Raw genomic sequence first — 15144 nt, 5'->3', positions numbered from 1 at the left:
AGCTCTGCCAAGAACCGATGTCTCTTGTGCTGAGTAATTGACAGCAGGAAATACCCACTCTATAAAAGGAAGCAGATGAGTAAGACACTCACAGGCAACCTGGACAAGCAGAAGAGGTCAGCTGGACTCTCCAGTGCTTTGGTATCCAGCTGGGATTTGGATTTGCTGCTGGCTGTGGGTCAAGGGTGTGGAGTGAGGAGGCAGGACCATGTGGCTGTCCTCAGCTCTGCTGCTTCTCAGTTTCCCAGGTATGTTCAGCTAGGGTCTGGAGGCTTGGGACTGCAGGTGCAGAGCAGGAGGCAGAGGGCTCTGTCCTGGGTTTCAGGAGAGCTGCCGCCTTCAGGGAAAGGAAGCTCTGCGGCTTCATTCAGCAAAAGGACCCTAGGTTCTACATCATGCTAGGCATGCATCGGGACCTGGGTCATGACGGGAAAGGGGAAATGGAGATGGCTGTTAAAGAAATCCCAGATGCTCTGATGGGGAAGACATACTTTAGAATAGGAATTAACAGCAGGAAGGAACACAGCAGAAGAGGAGAGAGCTAAGGGGAGGGAGATGCTGCCATTGAAGGAGCTACGGAAAGTCCTCCTGGACCTGTTCCTTCCATGCCCCAGAAGGAGGCAGATCTTCACAGCCTTGCAGCAAGCAGAGCAGGCACTCCATGGAGAAGGCATGGCTTGGGAAAAGGGCTCCAGGCTTAGAGAGGACGGCACACTTGTGCAGAGGGAGCGCTCAGTGGGCAGGGTACTGAGGGGACACTGGCTAAGTGTGAGTTTGGAAATGCAAATGGTAAAGTGATGACTGTCCATGTGGATGCCTGCATGACCTAGCTTGCATCTGAGCTCTAGTCCCCCAGCTGCCTGCTCTCTAAATCTCAACATTAGAGTCTCCTAGAGGCCGAGGACAGGAGTGAGCTGTGCATGGCTTGTACATTTGCTCACACACACATCAGTATTGACTAGTACACTCAAAGGCACACATCTACATACAGTCACACTCTGTCCATACCTCAACGATCATCCACTCACTCACATTCACACACTTTAAGATGCCATACACTAAGACTGTTCACAGAAGGGATTTTAATTTTTATTTTATTGTGTGTATGGGTGTTCTGCCTGAATGTATGTAAATACATCATGTGTGTACCTGGTGCCTGCAGAAACTAGAAAGAAGTTACTAGATCCCCTGGAACTGGAGTTATGGATGGTTGCAAATTACCACGTTGGAGCTCAGAATGGAACCCTGGTCTCTGGAAGAGAAGCCAGTGCTCTTAACCACTGAACCATCTCTCCAGATACCCACCTACCCACCCCTTTTTTGATACAGGGTCTCATTGTGTAACCCTGACTGGCCTGGAACTCATTATGTAGACCAAGCTGGCTTCAAACTCACAAAGATCCTCCTGCCTCTGCCTCTCAAATGCTAGAGTTAAAGGCATATGCCACCATACCTACCCTGTTAGGTAACTTCAAAAGTTAATCTAATCATAATGTGCTTTGGACATCTTTCCTGTCATTGTTTGGACATTGCTCTTTACTTTTTAACTATGCTATTGCTAGATCCAAAATCCCCGATCTAATTCTCTGTTAATGGCCTTTGAGTTTTCCGGGTGTTTACTGTTACATCAGTACTGAGGCTAATGCCCTACCCTCCACCGTCTATGTTAATCCTAGAACTAGAATGATTGTGTGTATGACCACAATGCACAGATTCTTTACAAAAATAACTAACAACTCGAGTGGTACCCACCATGAAACTGAGCGAGACCCTGGGGTTGGGGAGGGAGAAAGTCAATGCTGCACCTCTGTGCTTTGGGATTGAGAAACTTATTGAGGAAGTTAGGAAAAGAGATGGGTACCTGAAATGAAGTAGTCGGGCTCCAGACGAAGGGCCAGGGGGCCAACAGGAAGAGGCAGCTCCAAGAAAAGGATAAGGCATTGGGAAGGAGGCCAGCCTGGAGGAGGTGTGGAGAGTGAGCAGGACAAGGACTCTCCAGGCAGGACTAAGTCCGCAGCCTTAAGAGGAGGCATTGGGGTTAGGGAAAGAGAAAAGCTCAGGCGGCTGCAAGGGGAGCTGGGAATGACACTAACGAGAAACTAAATCCAGTGTGCAATAAGACGTCCATGCCAGAAATGAAGCTTTTTACGTCACTCTGGGGCAGGGGAGCAGCTGAGATGCTGGGTTCAGCTGAGGAGGAGACAGACTCAGTCCGGTCCCAGCAGCGGTCTGAATTGGAAAAAGGATGCACCGGACCTTTCTGAATGCTACTGCTACCTGACGAGGTTCCAGACAAGGGCCATCTCTGACCAAACAGCGCAGTGTCCAGCCAGTACATGGCTGACAGCGGCGTGGCAGCCATACAAAGAGGGAAGCAGGCTCAGAGAGGTTGAGTAACTTACCCAGGGTTTCTCAACAGCGCCATGGTAGATACGGCCATCTGCTGCCAGAGCTCACACTTTCTCTGCTCTGTCATGATGTCCCATGGGCTGTGGGGGCAGAGATACAAAGAAGGTGGTTCCCATCGGCATTTCCAGGGTGCAGCTGGCTGAACTGGTGACAGACCACTCCCGGAAGGAAGGAGAGATGGTTGCAGATGCACTTTCTCCAACGAGGCTTCTGCGTGGACTGAACTCAGTGCTTACAAGGTGGTCCGGCTGAATCCTTCATGCATCTCCTGTGGCGACTATAACAAGTGACCACAAATTCAGTAGCCCAGAACAACACAACCTCATCTTACTGTTCCAAGATCAAGAGTCCAAAATGGTCTCTGGCCAAAGTCAAGGTTGAGTTCCTTCTGGAGCTCTGGAGAGCAATCCATTTGCAGGCTTCATCCAAAAGCCCCCATGCATCTGTCGGCCCGGGGCCTCTCCTCCTCTTCAAGGCCAGCAGCAGAAAGCCTTCAAACCCAAGCCAGTTCCGGCACTCATTCATCAGGACACGTAGAATAATCCGGGACAATCTTACCTCAAAATCCCTAGTCACACCTGTAAACGCCTTTATTCTTTTGCTTTTTAAAACTACGCACATGCTCATGGAAGGGTCTTTCTATGTTGTTATTTTCTTTGGTGTGTACATGTGTGCTACAGAGCTTGTGTGGAGGTCAGAGGACAGCTTCGTGGAGTCAGTTTTCTCCTTTCACCTTTACATGGGCTGCGGGGATTGAACTCTGATTTCAAAACTTGTGCCACAAGTGCTTTTACCCATGGATCCATCCACTGGCCTTCCTTTTTCCATGTGAGGGCACATAGTAACAGCTTGGGTACTAGAATGTCAACAGTCAGCACTTAGTAGACAGAGGCAGGCATATTTCTGTGAGTTTAGGGCCAGCCTAGTCTATGTAGTACAGTGGTTCTTAACCTTTGGGTCATGACCCATTTGGGGGGGATCAAACATTCCTTTCCAAGGGGCTGTCTAAGACCATTGGAAAACACAGGTATTTACGCTACGATTCATAACAGTAGCAAAATTACAGTCATGAAGTAGCAACAAAAATAATTTCACAGTTGGGGTCACCACAACATGAGGAACTGTATTAAAGGGTCGAAGCATTAGAAAGATTGAGAACCACTGATGTAGTGAGTCCCAGGCTAGCCAGAGCTACACATGAGACCCGGTCTCAAAAAGAAAAATATCAACAGTCTGTGAAGAAGTCTGTCAACCATAGATGCAGACATCAAATAAAAACTGAATTTGGGGGGGGGGGGAACAAACTGAGTTAGTTCTACAGAGAAGGTCCGAGGTGTGAGCCGTGGCCCCAGCCTATTGTACAAACCTGCCCCACTCACAGAGACCAAAGTCTAGGACTGAGAGAGTCAAGAGAGGCTTGCACTGTTACTCTCTGCCTCTGTGTCTGCTTCCGGGTGCCTGAGAACAAGGGGTCACTGTATAGACAGAGTGTATCTGTGTCTAGTCAACGTCACTGGAATCACTCCACATACCAGCAGGATACACATTCCACATAGACACCGTCCAACCTGTTTGTGGCTCTGGTTCCTCTGTCCCTCGTTGGAGAGAGGAAGCAGAGTGTGCTGTATGCGAGAGGTGGTGAGATATGGGGGCGTTCATGTGATGGTCTAAAACCAAGGAGAGCATGTGGGCTACACATGTCACATGGAAGTCATCAGATTGTAGGCATTAATTAAAACCACAGACATGGGCATTCCCTCTGTGGAGGCTAGAGAGAGGGTCCTGGGTGTGATGCTTCATGGTCAGATTAGAGTCACCCAGGAGACACACATCTTTGTATACCTGTGGTGGTCTTTCCAGGGACATACAGGAGGAGAGAAGACTGGCCTCAATATGAGTAGCACCGTGCCGTGGGTTGGGAGTCTGGACTGAATATTTTCTTTTCATGAGAAATCCAACTGAGCACCAGCATTCATTTCTGCTTTCTGATGGCAGATGCAATGTGACCAGCCACCTCATATTCCCACCACCATATGGTCCCTGCCATGATGGATGCAGCCCTTAGATCACGAACCAGAAAAACAAAAACAAAAGCACAACCCTGCTTCCTTCATTAGGTTGCTTGTCGGGCATTTTTGTCATGGCTGGGAGGGAACTAGCTCACGTCCTGGATTTCCCCAGATACTTGTAGAACCAGCTCACAACGGCTCATAGGAGTTGGTTTGAGACATCTCAGCGCAGCTCCGTACTCAAGGATAGCCTGATGTCAGTCACAGTGTGGACATTGATACCACAGAGACTGGCAGATGTTAATAAGAGAGAAAGATTATTAAACATTTCCCAGCATGCCACTGGCTACTCTAAGATCTGGAGAGAGGAAAGGGAAGAGTCACAGAGTGGAATAGTCTGAGGAGGCGATCAGAGGACTGTGGTGATATTGTGTTCCCCAATATATTGTGCACGCTAATAAACTTATCTGGGATCAGAGAACAGAAAAGCCATTAGATACAGAGGCCAGAAAATGGTGGCACTCACACCTTTAATCCTAGCATTCCAAAGGCAGAGATCCGTCTGTGAGTTCAAAGCCACATTGGAAACAGCTAGGCATGGTGACACACGCCTTTAATCCCAGGAAGTGAGGCAAGAAGCAAAAAGGTATATAAGGTGTATATAAGGTATAACCAGGAACTAGAGCTGGTTAAGCTTTTAGGCTTTTAGCAGCAGTTCAGCTGAGATCCATTCCGGATGAGAAGTTGGCGAGGTGAGGCTAGCTGTGGCCTGTTCTGTCTCTCTGATCTTCCAGTGTTCACCCCAGTACCTGGCCCCAGGTTTGTTTTTATTAATAAGACCTTTTAAGATTCACGTTGCAGAGGACAGTGGCAAGAGGACATGGAAAAGAAGTGTCCCATGATGCAGGAGGCCTGGGGAGATGGAGTCTGGAGAGGCCAGGGCACGGGCATGCGGGTGGGGGGGTGGGGGGGCCGGGGGTAGGGGGGTGTTAATAACAAACTGGACCTCAGAGGAAACAGATGTGAGGATTCAAGCGGGTCAGGGCGGCTGGAGTGGAGGACCCTCGGCTAATCCTTCTGCTTAGAGGAGCAGAGGCCGTATCCTGCCCTTCTGTTTTGCAGGCTGTCTCTCTATCCAAGGCCCAGCGTTGGTGAGAGGCCCAGAGAAGGGGTCGGTGACTGTGCTGTGTCGCTATAGCTCGAGATGGCAGGGGAACAACAAGTGGTGGTGTCGCGGAGCAAACTGGAACACTTGCAGGGTCCTCATTCGAACCAATGGGTCGGAGAAAGAAAGGAGGAGCGGCCGCTTGTCCATCAGGGACAACTGGAGGGACAACTCTCTCCTGGTTACCATGGAGATGCTCAAGCAAAATGACACCGACACTTACTGGTGTGGTATTGAACGATTTGGAACTGACCGCGGGACCAGAGTTAAAGTGACCGTTTACTCAGGTAAGCGCTTTCCTATGGGTACCACAAGGCTCTGGTGCTTGGGGCCACAAAGACTAAGAAGACAGGACTGAGAGCCTAGAAGACAGACAGACAGACAGATGGGACAGGGCGTTGACAGAGTAAGGGAGAATAGCAAGCAGCCCAACACTTTTACCGATGCCAGCCCCGGAGGTCTCTCCGAGGAACCCAGCTGATATGTGCCCTGACTGGCAGATGTTGGTGTGGGGCTGGGGCTTGGGCATCTCGCTCTGTGACCCATGGCCCAGTTCTGCTGTCCTGTTGTCCTGGAGGCACACAGCCCTGGAAACTCACATTCTTCCACTGGAGTCTTGGGTCGGTCTCGGATGCCTAAGAAGTCCTCAGCACAGCAGGCTGAGAGGTTTCTAGTTTTCCAGAACTTGTACCCTTCACCTGTCATTCCAGGAGACAGTGGGGCTAAGGCATCCGTAGGGAAGGGCCCCAGGTTGAAGCCCAGGCCTAGCCAAACCACAGTGACTCTGGCCACGCTGGAGGGACTGAACTTTCTGGGTGACCACTTCTGCTTTTTCTGACTGCAGAAGAATAAGCATGGGGTAAGGAAGACCCAGGAGGCTTGTAAGTGATTAGTGGATGCTGGAGAACCAGAGGCTTCGGCTACTAAATCAGAATCAGAGACATCCCTGGTTCTCCTGGCTTCTCCCTGCCTCAGCCTCAATGAGGGACTCCAGGAGCTTCTGTTGGTGCCTGAAAATCAGCACCCGCCCCCTTCCACCCAACTAGTCATGCTCAGATCTTCCTCAGCCCAGCAACCATGCGGGCTCCTGAGAAGGCAGCGGGCAAACAGTGCTGGCACTGGAAGTAGCCCATGGGATGGCAGGGCTGAAACCAGTGGGAGAGGTGTGGACGTTGCCCCCTAGGGGAAGTGAGGTACAGAAAGGGCCACCCCCAAAAGATTTCCTCAGGTTTACCACCCAGGGGAAGCTGAGATGTGTGGGGACAGAAAGGGGATTGAATGAGACATGTAGGCAAAAGACAGAGTAGCCAAAGAATGTGCCCCATGCTGAGCTTTAAGTGTCCAAGGCGGTTGGGGACACCAGCCTGTAGGCTGATTGTGACCTCTTGGAGGGCTGCAAGGACTGGAGCTCCCCAGAGTTCTGCCCAGCTTCCAAGCGTGATTAAAACCCGGAACCTCAAGAGCTAGCCCAAAGGACAGCTGTGAGCCAGGGATGCCTCATGCCCAGCTGGACTCAGGAAGCCATGACCCAGCCACCCACTGCAAGACAAACCATTGTTTCCCCTCTAACATTTCCTTCCTCATGGTCACTCACGATTGAACTGGCATGTGCCTTCTCGCTCAGCCACCTTCAGGAGTCCCTCTGCTACTCGCCACTCTAGCCACTAGAAACTTGTGGCAGATCAACTGAGATCATCTGTCCTTGAACCTTACTCAGATACTATTTGAATGGAAAGGAACAAAGATTCTTGCCCACTGCCAAAACAAATGGAAAGAGACTATGGTGTGTCCCCTCCTCCAGAATAAACTAGTCTTCCTCCTCCTTCATTTCTAGATCTCTCTGTCATATCTTCTATTAATAAAACTGATGGAGGAAATGATTATATGGGGGATCAGATGGTTTAAAAGAAGCCAAAGGACTATATCAAAGAGACGGCTTCCTAATCCAGGGGAAGAAAGGTCTCCTGGTGTGCTGGGCAGTTTTATGTCAACTTGGCACAAGCTAGAGAAGTCACTGGAGAAGATGAAACCTCAGTTAAGAAAATGCCTCCATAAGATCGGGCTGTAGGCAAGCCTGTAAAGCATTTTCTTAATTAGTGATTGATGGGGGAGGATTCAGCCCATTGTGGGTGGTGCCACCCCTGGGCTGCTGGTCTTGGGTTCTATAAGAAAGCAGGATGGCGGACTGGAGAGATAGCTCAGCAGTTTAGAGCACTGTCTGCTCTTCCAGAGGACCCTAGTTCAGTTCCCAGCACCCACCTGGCAGCTCACAGCTGTCTATAACTCTAGTTCCAGGGGATTAGACATCCTCACACAGACATATGTGCAGGCAAGACACCAACGTACATGTAATTATTTTAGAAAAGAAAGAATAAAGAAAATTATTGAAGGAAGGAAGGAAGGAAGGAAGGAAGGAAGGAAGGAAGGAAGGAAGGAAGGAAGGAAGGAAGGAAGGAAGGAAGGAAGGAAGAAGGCTGAGCAAGCCATGGTTAGCAAACCAGTAAGCAGCACCCTCCATGGCCTCTGCATCAGCTCCTGCCTCCAGGTTCCTGCCCTGCTTGAGTTCCTGCCCTGGTTTCCTTCAGTGATGGACAGGGATGTGGAAGTGTAAGCCCAATAAACCCTTTCCTCCCCAAGTTGTTTTGGTCATGATGTTTCATCACAGCAACAGTAGCCCTGACTAAGATACCCAGTGAGGGCTGGTTGGAGGGGTGCCATTGTGATCCATTCATGAACCACCCCAAATCTGTTCCATAACCTATGGCCATCTTTGCTTGTGTCTAGTGGGAAAAGATACCACGTCTTCTTCTAAGCTACCTTCCGCTCTGCCCACTGTGGACAGCAGTGCATACATGATGTCTTCTGACTTGCACAAGAGGTGAGTCCTGAGGTGCTTTCTCCTTCCTCTACATGGGTTCCTCCTACGGGAATGCCAAGCCCATGCTCTATCACCAGGTGCCAGTGATTGTCATAGTCAAGATTCAAGGTCCCAAGGCCATCTTTGTCCCTGATACTTCCCACCCACCATGGTCCCATTCCAGCCCCACTAGAAAACCGTTCTGTAGAACTGTCTGTCCATCACTACCCAGCCCTGGTGGCATCATGGCAGTCAAAGGGAGAGATGGTCCCATAAGGTCCCAGTCTTATCTCGGGAGCAGGGCAGGGGGAGAGATTTGCCAACCTGGAGCCAATGTTGAGGGCAAAGTAAGCAAACACAACCCAGATACAGAGAGCTCCAGGTTTCTGCCGAGATACAGGAAACTATGGAGAAGAATCCTAGAAGAAAGGATGGGGGACAGGCCACACCAAGACCACCTGGAGTCACTGAGGGGCCCTCATGGTTGGGTGGACCTTGGAGAAAAATCTCTGGGGGATTTTTCAAGTAGGATGTGGGCCTTCAGTTTCAGGCTGTGATGAGCTAGCTGGCTGTTGACTTCCCAGTGTTGGGGAATGGGGCATAGTGGGGCTCAAAGGCATGGGACCCTGATGGCTGTGTCTTCCTCATAGGACCCACTACATACTCCTGGTGTTTGTGAAGGTGCCTGTCTTGCTCATCTTGGCTGGTGTTGTCCTCTGGCTGAAGGGGTCAACTCAGAAGGTCCCCGAGGAACACTGGAGAGATACTCTCTGTAGCAGTTTGGACTCTGAACCTCTGGCCAAAGACATTGATCCTTAGACTGATGTTTAAGCAGGACCTTCCCATTCTGGACTCTCGTTCCAGAGACCACGGCCATGGAAGAAATGTCTTTAAGTCCTCAGTGGGTAGTGACTGAGGCTGGTGCCCGGAGGGCTCGGCCAGGCATGATTTCCACTCTGCACACCATGGGGCCACCGCTCAGACGCCGCCTCCCCCTGAGGTATCATTACACCTGCAGTACCAGTCTCTCCCTCCTCCTTTACATCCTCATCTGCCCTATCCCATCTACCCACCACGGTCAGCCCGGGGTAAGAACTGCTGGAATGGAGCCCAAGCTGCAGAAAGACAGCTGTGTGTCCCCTGCTGTACAGAGCCTGAGACAAAAGCACAGAGAAGCAAAAGGGACCCAGTGGTGTGGCTAGATCGTCTGTGCTCTGACTCTGTCATAGAAAGGTCAGTGAGAGTGCAGCAGGCGCCCATTCTCTGTCCTGCACACTGAGCCCACCCCGAGCATGCACTTTTGAGGAAAAGTGAGGCGTGCTGCCTGCCTGGCAGGCCCGGAGTCTGGAGTGTGGAGAATTCAGATATCCATGACTTAGCCACAGGAGCCGGGGCTGCATTTCCCAGCAGGTGCGTTTTGCTCCAGGGCCAGGAGCAGAAGGCCGCACACTCTTGAATAGAGCTTCCGACTCCACAGACTCATGACATGCTGGTTTTAACCAAAGGTTAGCCAGGGGAGAGCAGCAGAGAGAGCAGGGCAGGCAGAGAGAGCCATGTGTCTCCCGCCCTGGGTCCTCCCCACGGCCCGCACTGCAGCATCTGCACCCCAGAGGAAGTCTGGGCTAGGGTGGCTCGTCAGAGCAACTGCCAACAGCACCAGCCAGGAAGGTGGTGAGAATGGTCCCTTATCAGAGAGTTCTTCTGCTTTTAACTGTGGTTGGCAGGGGGGGGGGGAGCCTAACATGTCTTTTTCAAGAGTTTCTAGTGCACAGCACAGAGCTAATATGCACAGTGCAAAGGCAGCAAATCTCTGGAACATTCTCATCTTGCAAGACTCAGCCTCTAAGCCCACTGGGCAAAACCCACACCCCACCAGGCCCTGACTACCACCATTTCACTCCCCCCTCCTCCTTCCCCCTCCTGCCTCAATAAGTTTTGCTAATGCACCTGAGTGGAATCATGAGGCATTTGTTATTCTGGGATTGCTTTATTTTAGTTAGCATCATGTCCTAAAGGATCATCCATCTTCTAGCCGATGACAGAATTCCTTTAGGTTAAATGCTGGATAATATTCCACTGTGTGGATGTACCACCCATTTACTAATAGGCCTTTTGGCTGTTTCTATGTTTGTGGGCAATGAGCATTGGTGTGTTGGTATCACGTTGAGATGCTGTCTTCAATTCTCTTGGATATGGTCATGATGGTTAATCCTGATTGTCGATTTGGCTGGGTTTAGAATCACCTTCGAGACACTCCTCTAAGCCTCTCTATGAAGGTGCTTCCCAAGAGGTTTAACTGAGGAGCGGATGAGCCACTCTGAACGTGGGTACTCACCATCCGTAGCCTGGGATCTCAGACCGAACAAAAAGGAGGAGCGGGGAAAAGTGAACTGAGCACCAGCTGGCTCATCTCTCTCCTTCCTGAGGATAAAGTGTGACTGGGCAGCTCGTGATCTGGCTGCTGCAGCTAGATCTGCTGCTGCCGCCATGCCCTTCCCAACGTGACAGACTGTAGCCCTTAAAACTGTGAGCCAAAATAGACCCTCCCTTCCTCAAGTGTTTTGCAACAGCAGTGAGACAAGTACCTAGCGTGTATATCCAAGAGCACTGTTGCTGGGTCCAGATGTGGTCTCTTCAAATATGCTATTTTCAAGCATTCTCTCCCATCCTATGACTATTCTTACACTCTATTGAGAGTAATGCTCTTTTTGTCAAATACGGAGATAATGGATAATTTATGGCAGGGGAAAAACATAACTTAAAACAAGCTGGCTCCAAGAAGTAGGTAGAGAATTTCACTTTTTATAAGAATATTATAGTGGCCAGCAGTGGTGGTACACACCTTTAATCCCAGCACTCTGGGAGGCAGAGGCAGGTTCTGTGAGTTCAAGACCGTCCTGGTCTACAGTGAGTTCCGGAGCAGTCAGGGCTACACAGAGAAACTCTGTCTTGAAAAGACCAGAAAAGAAAAGAAAAGAAAAGAAAAGAAAAGGAAAGGAAAGGAAAGGAAAGGAAAGGAAAGGAAAGGAAAGGAAAGGAAAGGAAAGGAAAGAAAAGAAAAGAAAAGAAAAGAAAAAAGAAGAAGATTAAACCATATACACATGCATATAAAATAGACTGTCACATACCAAGCTATCAACATTATTTTTGGTAAGTGAATAAATAATCTTCCCTTTACTTTTATGGATTTGTTTGTTTATGCTAAAGTCTCACATATTCCAGGCTGATTACTATGTAGCTGAGGATGACCTTGAACTCATGCAGGATCTTCCTGCCTCCATCTCAAAACTGCTGAAATTACAGGTGCGTACCCTCAGTTTTATATGGTGCTAGGGATCCAACCCAGGCAAGCACTCTACCAACTGAGCTACATTCCAACCTGTTTTCCAACGAGATTTTAAAATCTTTTCTTTTTGACAATTTCATATATGTATACAATGTGTTGTCAGGTCCATCCCCATCACCCTCTCTCATCCTCATCTCAATCTTGCTAACCCCCCTCTTCTCAACTAGTCTCCCTACTTTTGTGTCACAGCCGCTGTGTGTTCACAATTGCAACAGCAACACCATATCCAGAGGATAGCATTTCACAGCCCTCCCCCAATTCTTCAACTCTGACATTCTTGCAACCATTGTTGTGGAATACTACTTTAACTGTGTAAAGAGGTGTTACATTTGTTTATGCTGCCTTTGTTAATGATGTAAAGAGGTGTTACATTTGTTTATGCTGCATTTGTTAATGATGTAAAGAGGTGTTACATTTGTTCAACTTTGCCTGCCTAAGGCACCTGATTGATTTAATAAAAAAAAAAAAAAAAAACTGAATGGCCAATATCTAGGCAGTAGAGGGATAGGCAGGGCTAATGGGTAGAGAGAATAAGTAGGAGGAATCCAGGCTGGAGAGGGAAGAGAATGAGGGAGAAAGAGAAGGAGATGCCCAGGGCCAACCAGCCAGGCACAGAGGAAGCAGGAAAGTAGGACATACAGAATGAAAGAAAGGAAAAAACAAAACAAACAAACAAACAAAAAAACTCAAGGCAAAATGTAGTTAAAGAAAAAATAAACAGGTTAAAATGAGTTATAAGAGCTAGTGGGACAAGACTAAATTAAGGCCAAGCATTCATAACTGATTATAGTAAGTCTCCATGTCATGATCCGGGGGGCTGGCAATCTGAGCAAGCCTGCTACAAGCCTTTCTTCTTCAGTGTTTCCTGGGCCTTGAAGAGGGGTGATACAGATGTCGTGTTTAAGGATGAATACCCACAGTCACTTATTCTCAGCACTTTGACCAGTTATGAGTTTCTTCTCTGACCAAAGCCAAGAGCAGTACTGGTCTACAGACATAAGCACAGATGTTTAGAAAGCAGTTTGACTATGTGTCCTTTGGCAAAATATCAGAGTGTTTTTGATCAAGTTTACAGTTTTCAAGTTACAAGTTTACTAGGCTTTCACTCCCTCCCATGGAGTGGCTTCAAATTCAAGCAGAGAGTGGTTGTTTACCCCCAAAACAGCAATGCCACCATTGCACCAGTGAGTCCATCTTGCCTGGAAGGTTGCTATTGTAATATTTAGGGTCCATGTTTGGGTAAGACCACTGACCTTACCACTTGGTAAGGCTCCCCCCAAAGTGCCTACATAGCACTTTCCTGCTCTACTCACTTCCCAGGAGAAGCTTCCAGCTCAATTCCAGCCTAATTCCTCTGTGTCCTGTAACCACATTGTATGATGTCTCTGGCAATAAAGTAAACTATGTATATTTTAATATTCATCTGTTAGTATTTTGTGTGTTTGAGTGTTTTGCCTGCATGTATGTACATGTGCCACATGTATACCTAGTGTCACAGAAGCAAAAGGTGGGGACCATATCCCCTAGAACTGGAATTACAGATGGTTATGAGCTGCCTTATGGGTGCTAGGAACTGAACCCAAGTCCTCTGCAAGAGGAGTCAGTGGTCTTAACCACTGAGCCATCTTGCCAGCCCCCAATTATATTTTTAAATAATCCCATTTTGCTCACGTTTCTACTTTGCTCATAGGTAGGCAATTTTGAATCTACCACAATGGGGTCTTACATTTAGGTCCCCTCCTTGAAAAGTCCCAGCCTTCTGTTTCTCCCCATTCCATAGGTCAGCTCCCAGCCCTTGCCTCCTTGTTCAGGCATTTGTCCCAGGGCATCCACCACTTCCTCTATACTCTCACTGTTAGCTCCCCACAACTTTAAGCTGGTTATTTGGCCTTTGTGGGTGGACTGATGCAATTTCCTTCCTGTTTTCTGCCTGTCCCCTCATCATTATCTTTATCCTAACACTGGTCTCTCCTGATTCCTAGGAAGCACACTGCATACAGTCATCACACTCAGCTCCAACAACTTCCAAGGAAGAAATGAATCATCTCTTCTAGAACATTCCAAGAGCCCCTCCTTCCACACCTCCCTTAAAATGTCATTGTCTGGTTCAGATTCATGGGATCACCCTTAAATCAATCAATGCTAAGATGATTGGAAACACCTTGCAACTGGGGTATAATCCTCTGCCAATTCACACTCAGACAAAACATCACTGTCTTGGTGTGGCAGCTGGGCAGGAGGCTGCTATACAGCTCTGTTCTTGGACTTATTCACATGTTGCCCGGGTCCTGCCCCTTAGTCTGTGTGAACACAACAGTCCCTTGCTCTCTCATCCTGTCTCAACAGGGACACATCGCGAGAGACCAGAATACACACCAAAGCATCCCCTCTCCTGCATACACCTGATAGTCAAGTTGCAGATGCCATTTTCTGACTGTGAGTTCTCTGTAGGATGCAGCCTGGGAAATTTGACCTTTCCTTGGCCTCTCAGCTCAGGCTCCTCCAGGACAAAGTAATGCTCCTCTTTGCAACAAAATATTCTGTGAGGACACCAGCTCCTCACAGCTGAAGGTTAGGTGACCATCACTTTCTAGATGCTTGTGACAAACCCAATAGCCATATTCCTGTAAATCAATCAATCAATCAATCAATCAATCAATCAATCAACCAAACAATCAATATTGAGGCTTTATTTAGCAGCCAAATTTTCCCTTAAATGTATTTTTCAGGGAACAATTTTCTCTGCAGTGTTAACGAGGGTCGCCTCTCTGATTCTGGAGAAGATATGTCTTAATTTCAGGGTATCCTCAGATGGCATCAGCCAGAGGAAGATGGGGCACTGCTGGCACAGGCTTGGGAGAAGGAAGTGGCAGAAATCCTACCAGTCACAGCTCAAAGCCCCTGTCAAGAGGTCCCTGCTTATGGCTGTGGCACCCAGTGTGACCCTTGGATGAAGCTGTCTGGCTGAGCCTCCATCTTGGGTTAATGTAATTACTCTTATCCATCAGTCATAGCCATGTATCTGGGTGACTGGAGATGCAACAAGATGTCGCCTGTCATCAATCCTTTACATAGGAGAGGGGATGCTCTGATGTGTCTCCCAACGACTCATTGGTGATGTCCCTGTTGTGAGCCGCTGGCATGCCACTGTCTGCTTCCCACAGCAACTAACCCTGGAAAACTCCATAGCCTTGCTAGTATAACAGAAAATCAACACTGTCCTCCATCAGACACACAGAGGTGCCAGAGCTCCACCACCTACCCCAGGACACCCAAGATCAGTGAATAACATTTCAATTGCTCCCACAGAGCAACTATGGAAGAAAAAAGACCCAATTCAAAGCATTCCCTACACACC

The 15144-nt window shown here is 48.6% G+C and overlaps 1 protein-coding gene across 1 annotated transcript; it reads left to right on the top strand.

Moving 5' to 3' along the window:
• Positions 1-90: 90 nt before the first annotated feature.
• Positions 91-11402, top strand: Cd300lb (CD300 molecule like family member b). Its single transcript, XM_006970428.4, has 4 exons — positions 91-248; positions 5541-5870; positions 8368-8461; positions 9091-11402. Exons 1-4 carry the CDS (start codon positions 209-211, stop codon positions 9257-9259), a joined length of 633 nt encoding a protein of 210 aa, XP_006970490.3. The 5' UTR covers positions 91-208; the 3' UTR covers positions 9260-11402.
• The last annotated feature ends 3742 nt before the right edge of the window (positions 11403-15144 follow it).

This window comes from Peromyscus maniculatus, chromosome 8, assembly GCF_049852395.1.
Source record: "Peromyscus maniculatus bairdii isolate BWxNUB_F1_BW_parent chromosome 8, HU_Pman_BW_mat_3.1, whole genome shotgun sequence".
Taxonomy (NCBI): Eukaryota; Metazoa; Chordata; class Mammalia; order Rodentia; family Cricetidae; genus Peromyscus; species Peromyscus maniculatus.
Note: the sequence above shows the minus strand (reverse complement) of the source record. Positions and strands in the feature narration are given on the sequence as shown.

What these genes read in the sequence shown, in the direction of transcription:
- Cd300lb (XM_006970428.4), top strand. Translation starts at nt 209, where the DNA reads ATGTGGCTGTCCTCAGCTCTGCTGCTTCTCAGTTTCCCAG. An exon ending in GCTGCTTCTCAGTTTCCCAG is followed by an intron (nt 249 to 5,540) that starts GTATGTTCAGCT and finishes TCTGTTTTGCAG; the next exon opens with GCTGTCTCTCTATCCAAGGC. An exon ending in TAAAGTGACCGTTTACTCAG is followed by an intron (nt 5,871 to 8,367) that starts GTAAGCGCTTTC and finishes GCTTGTGTCTAG; the next exon opens with TGGGAAAAGATACCACGTCT.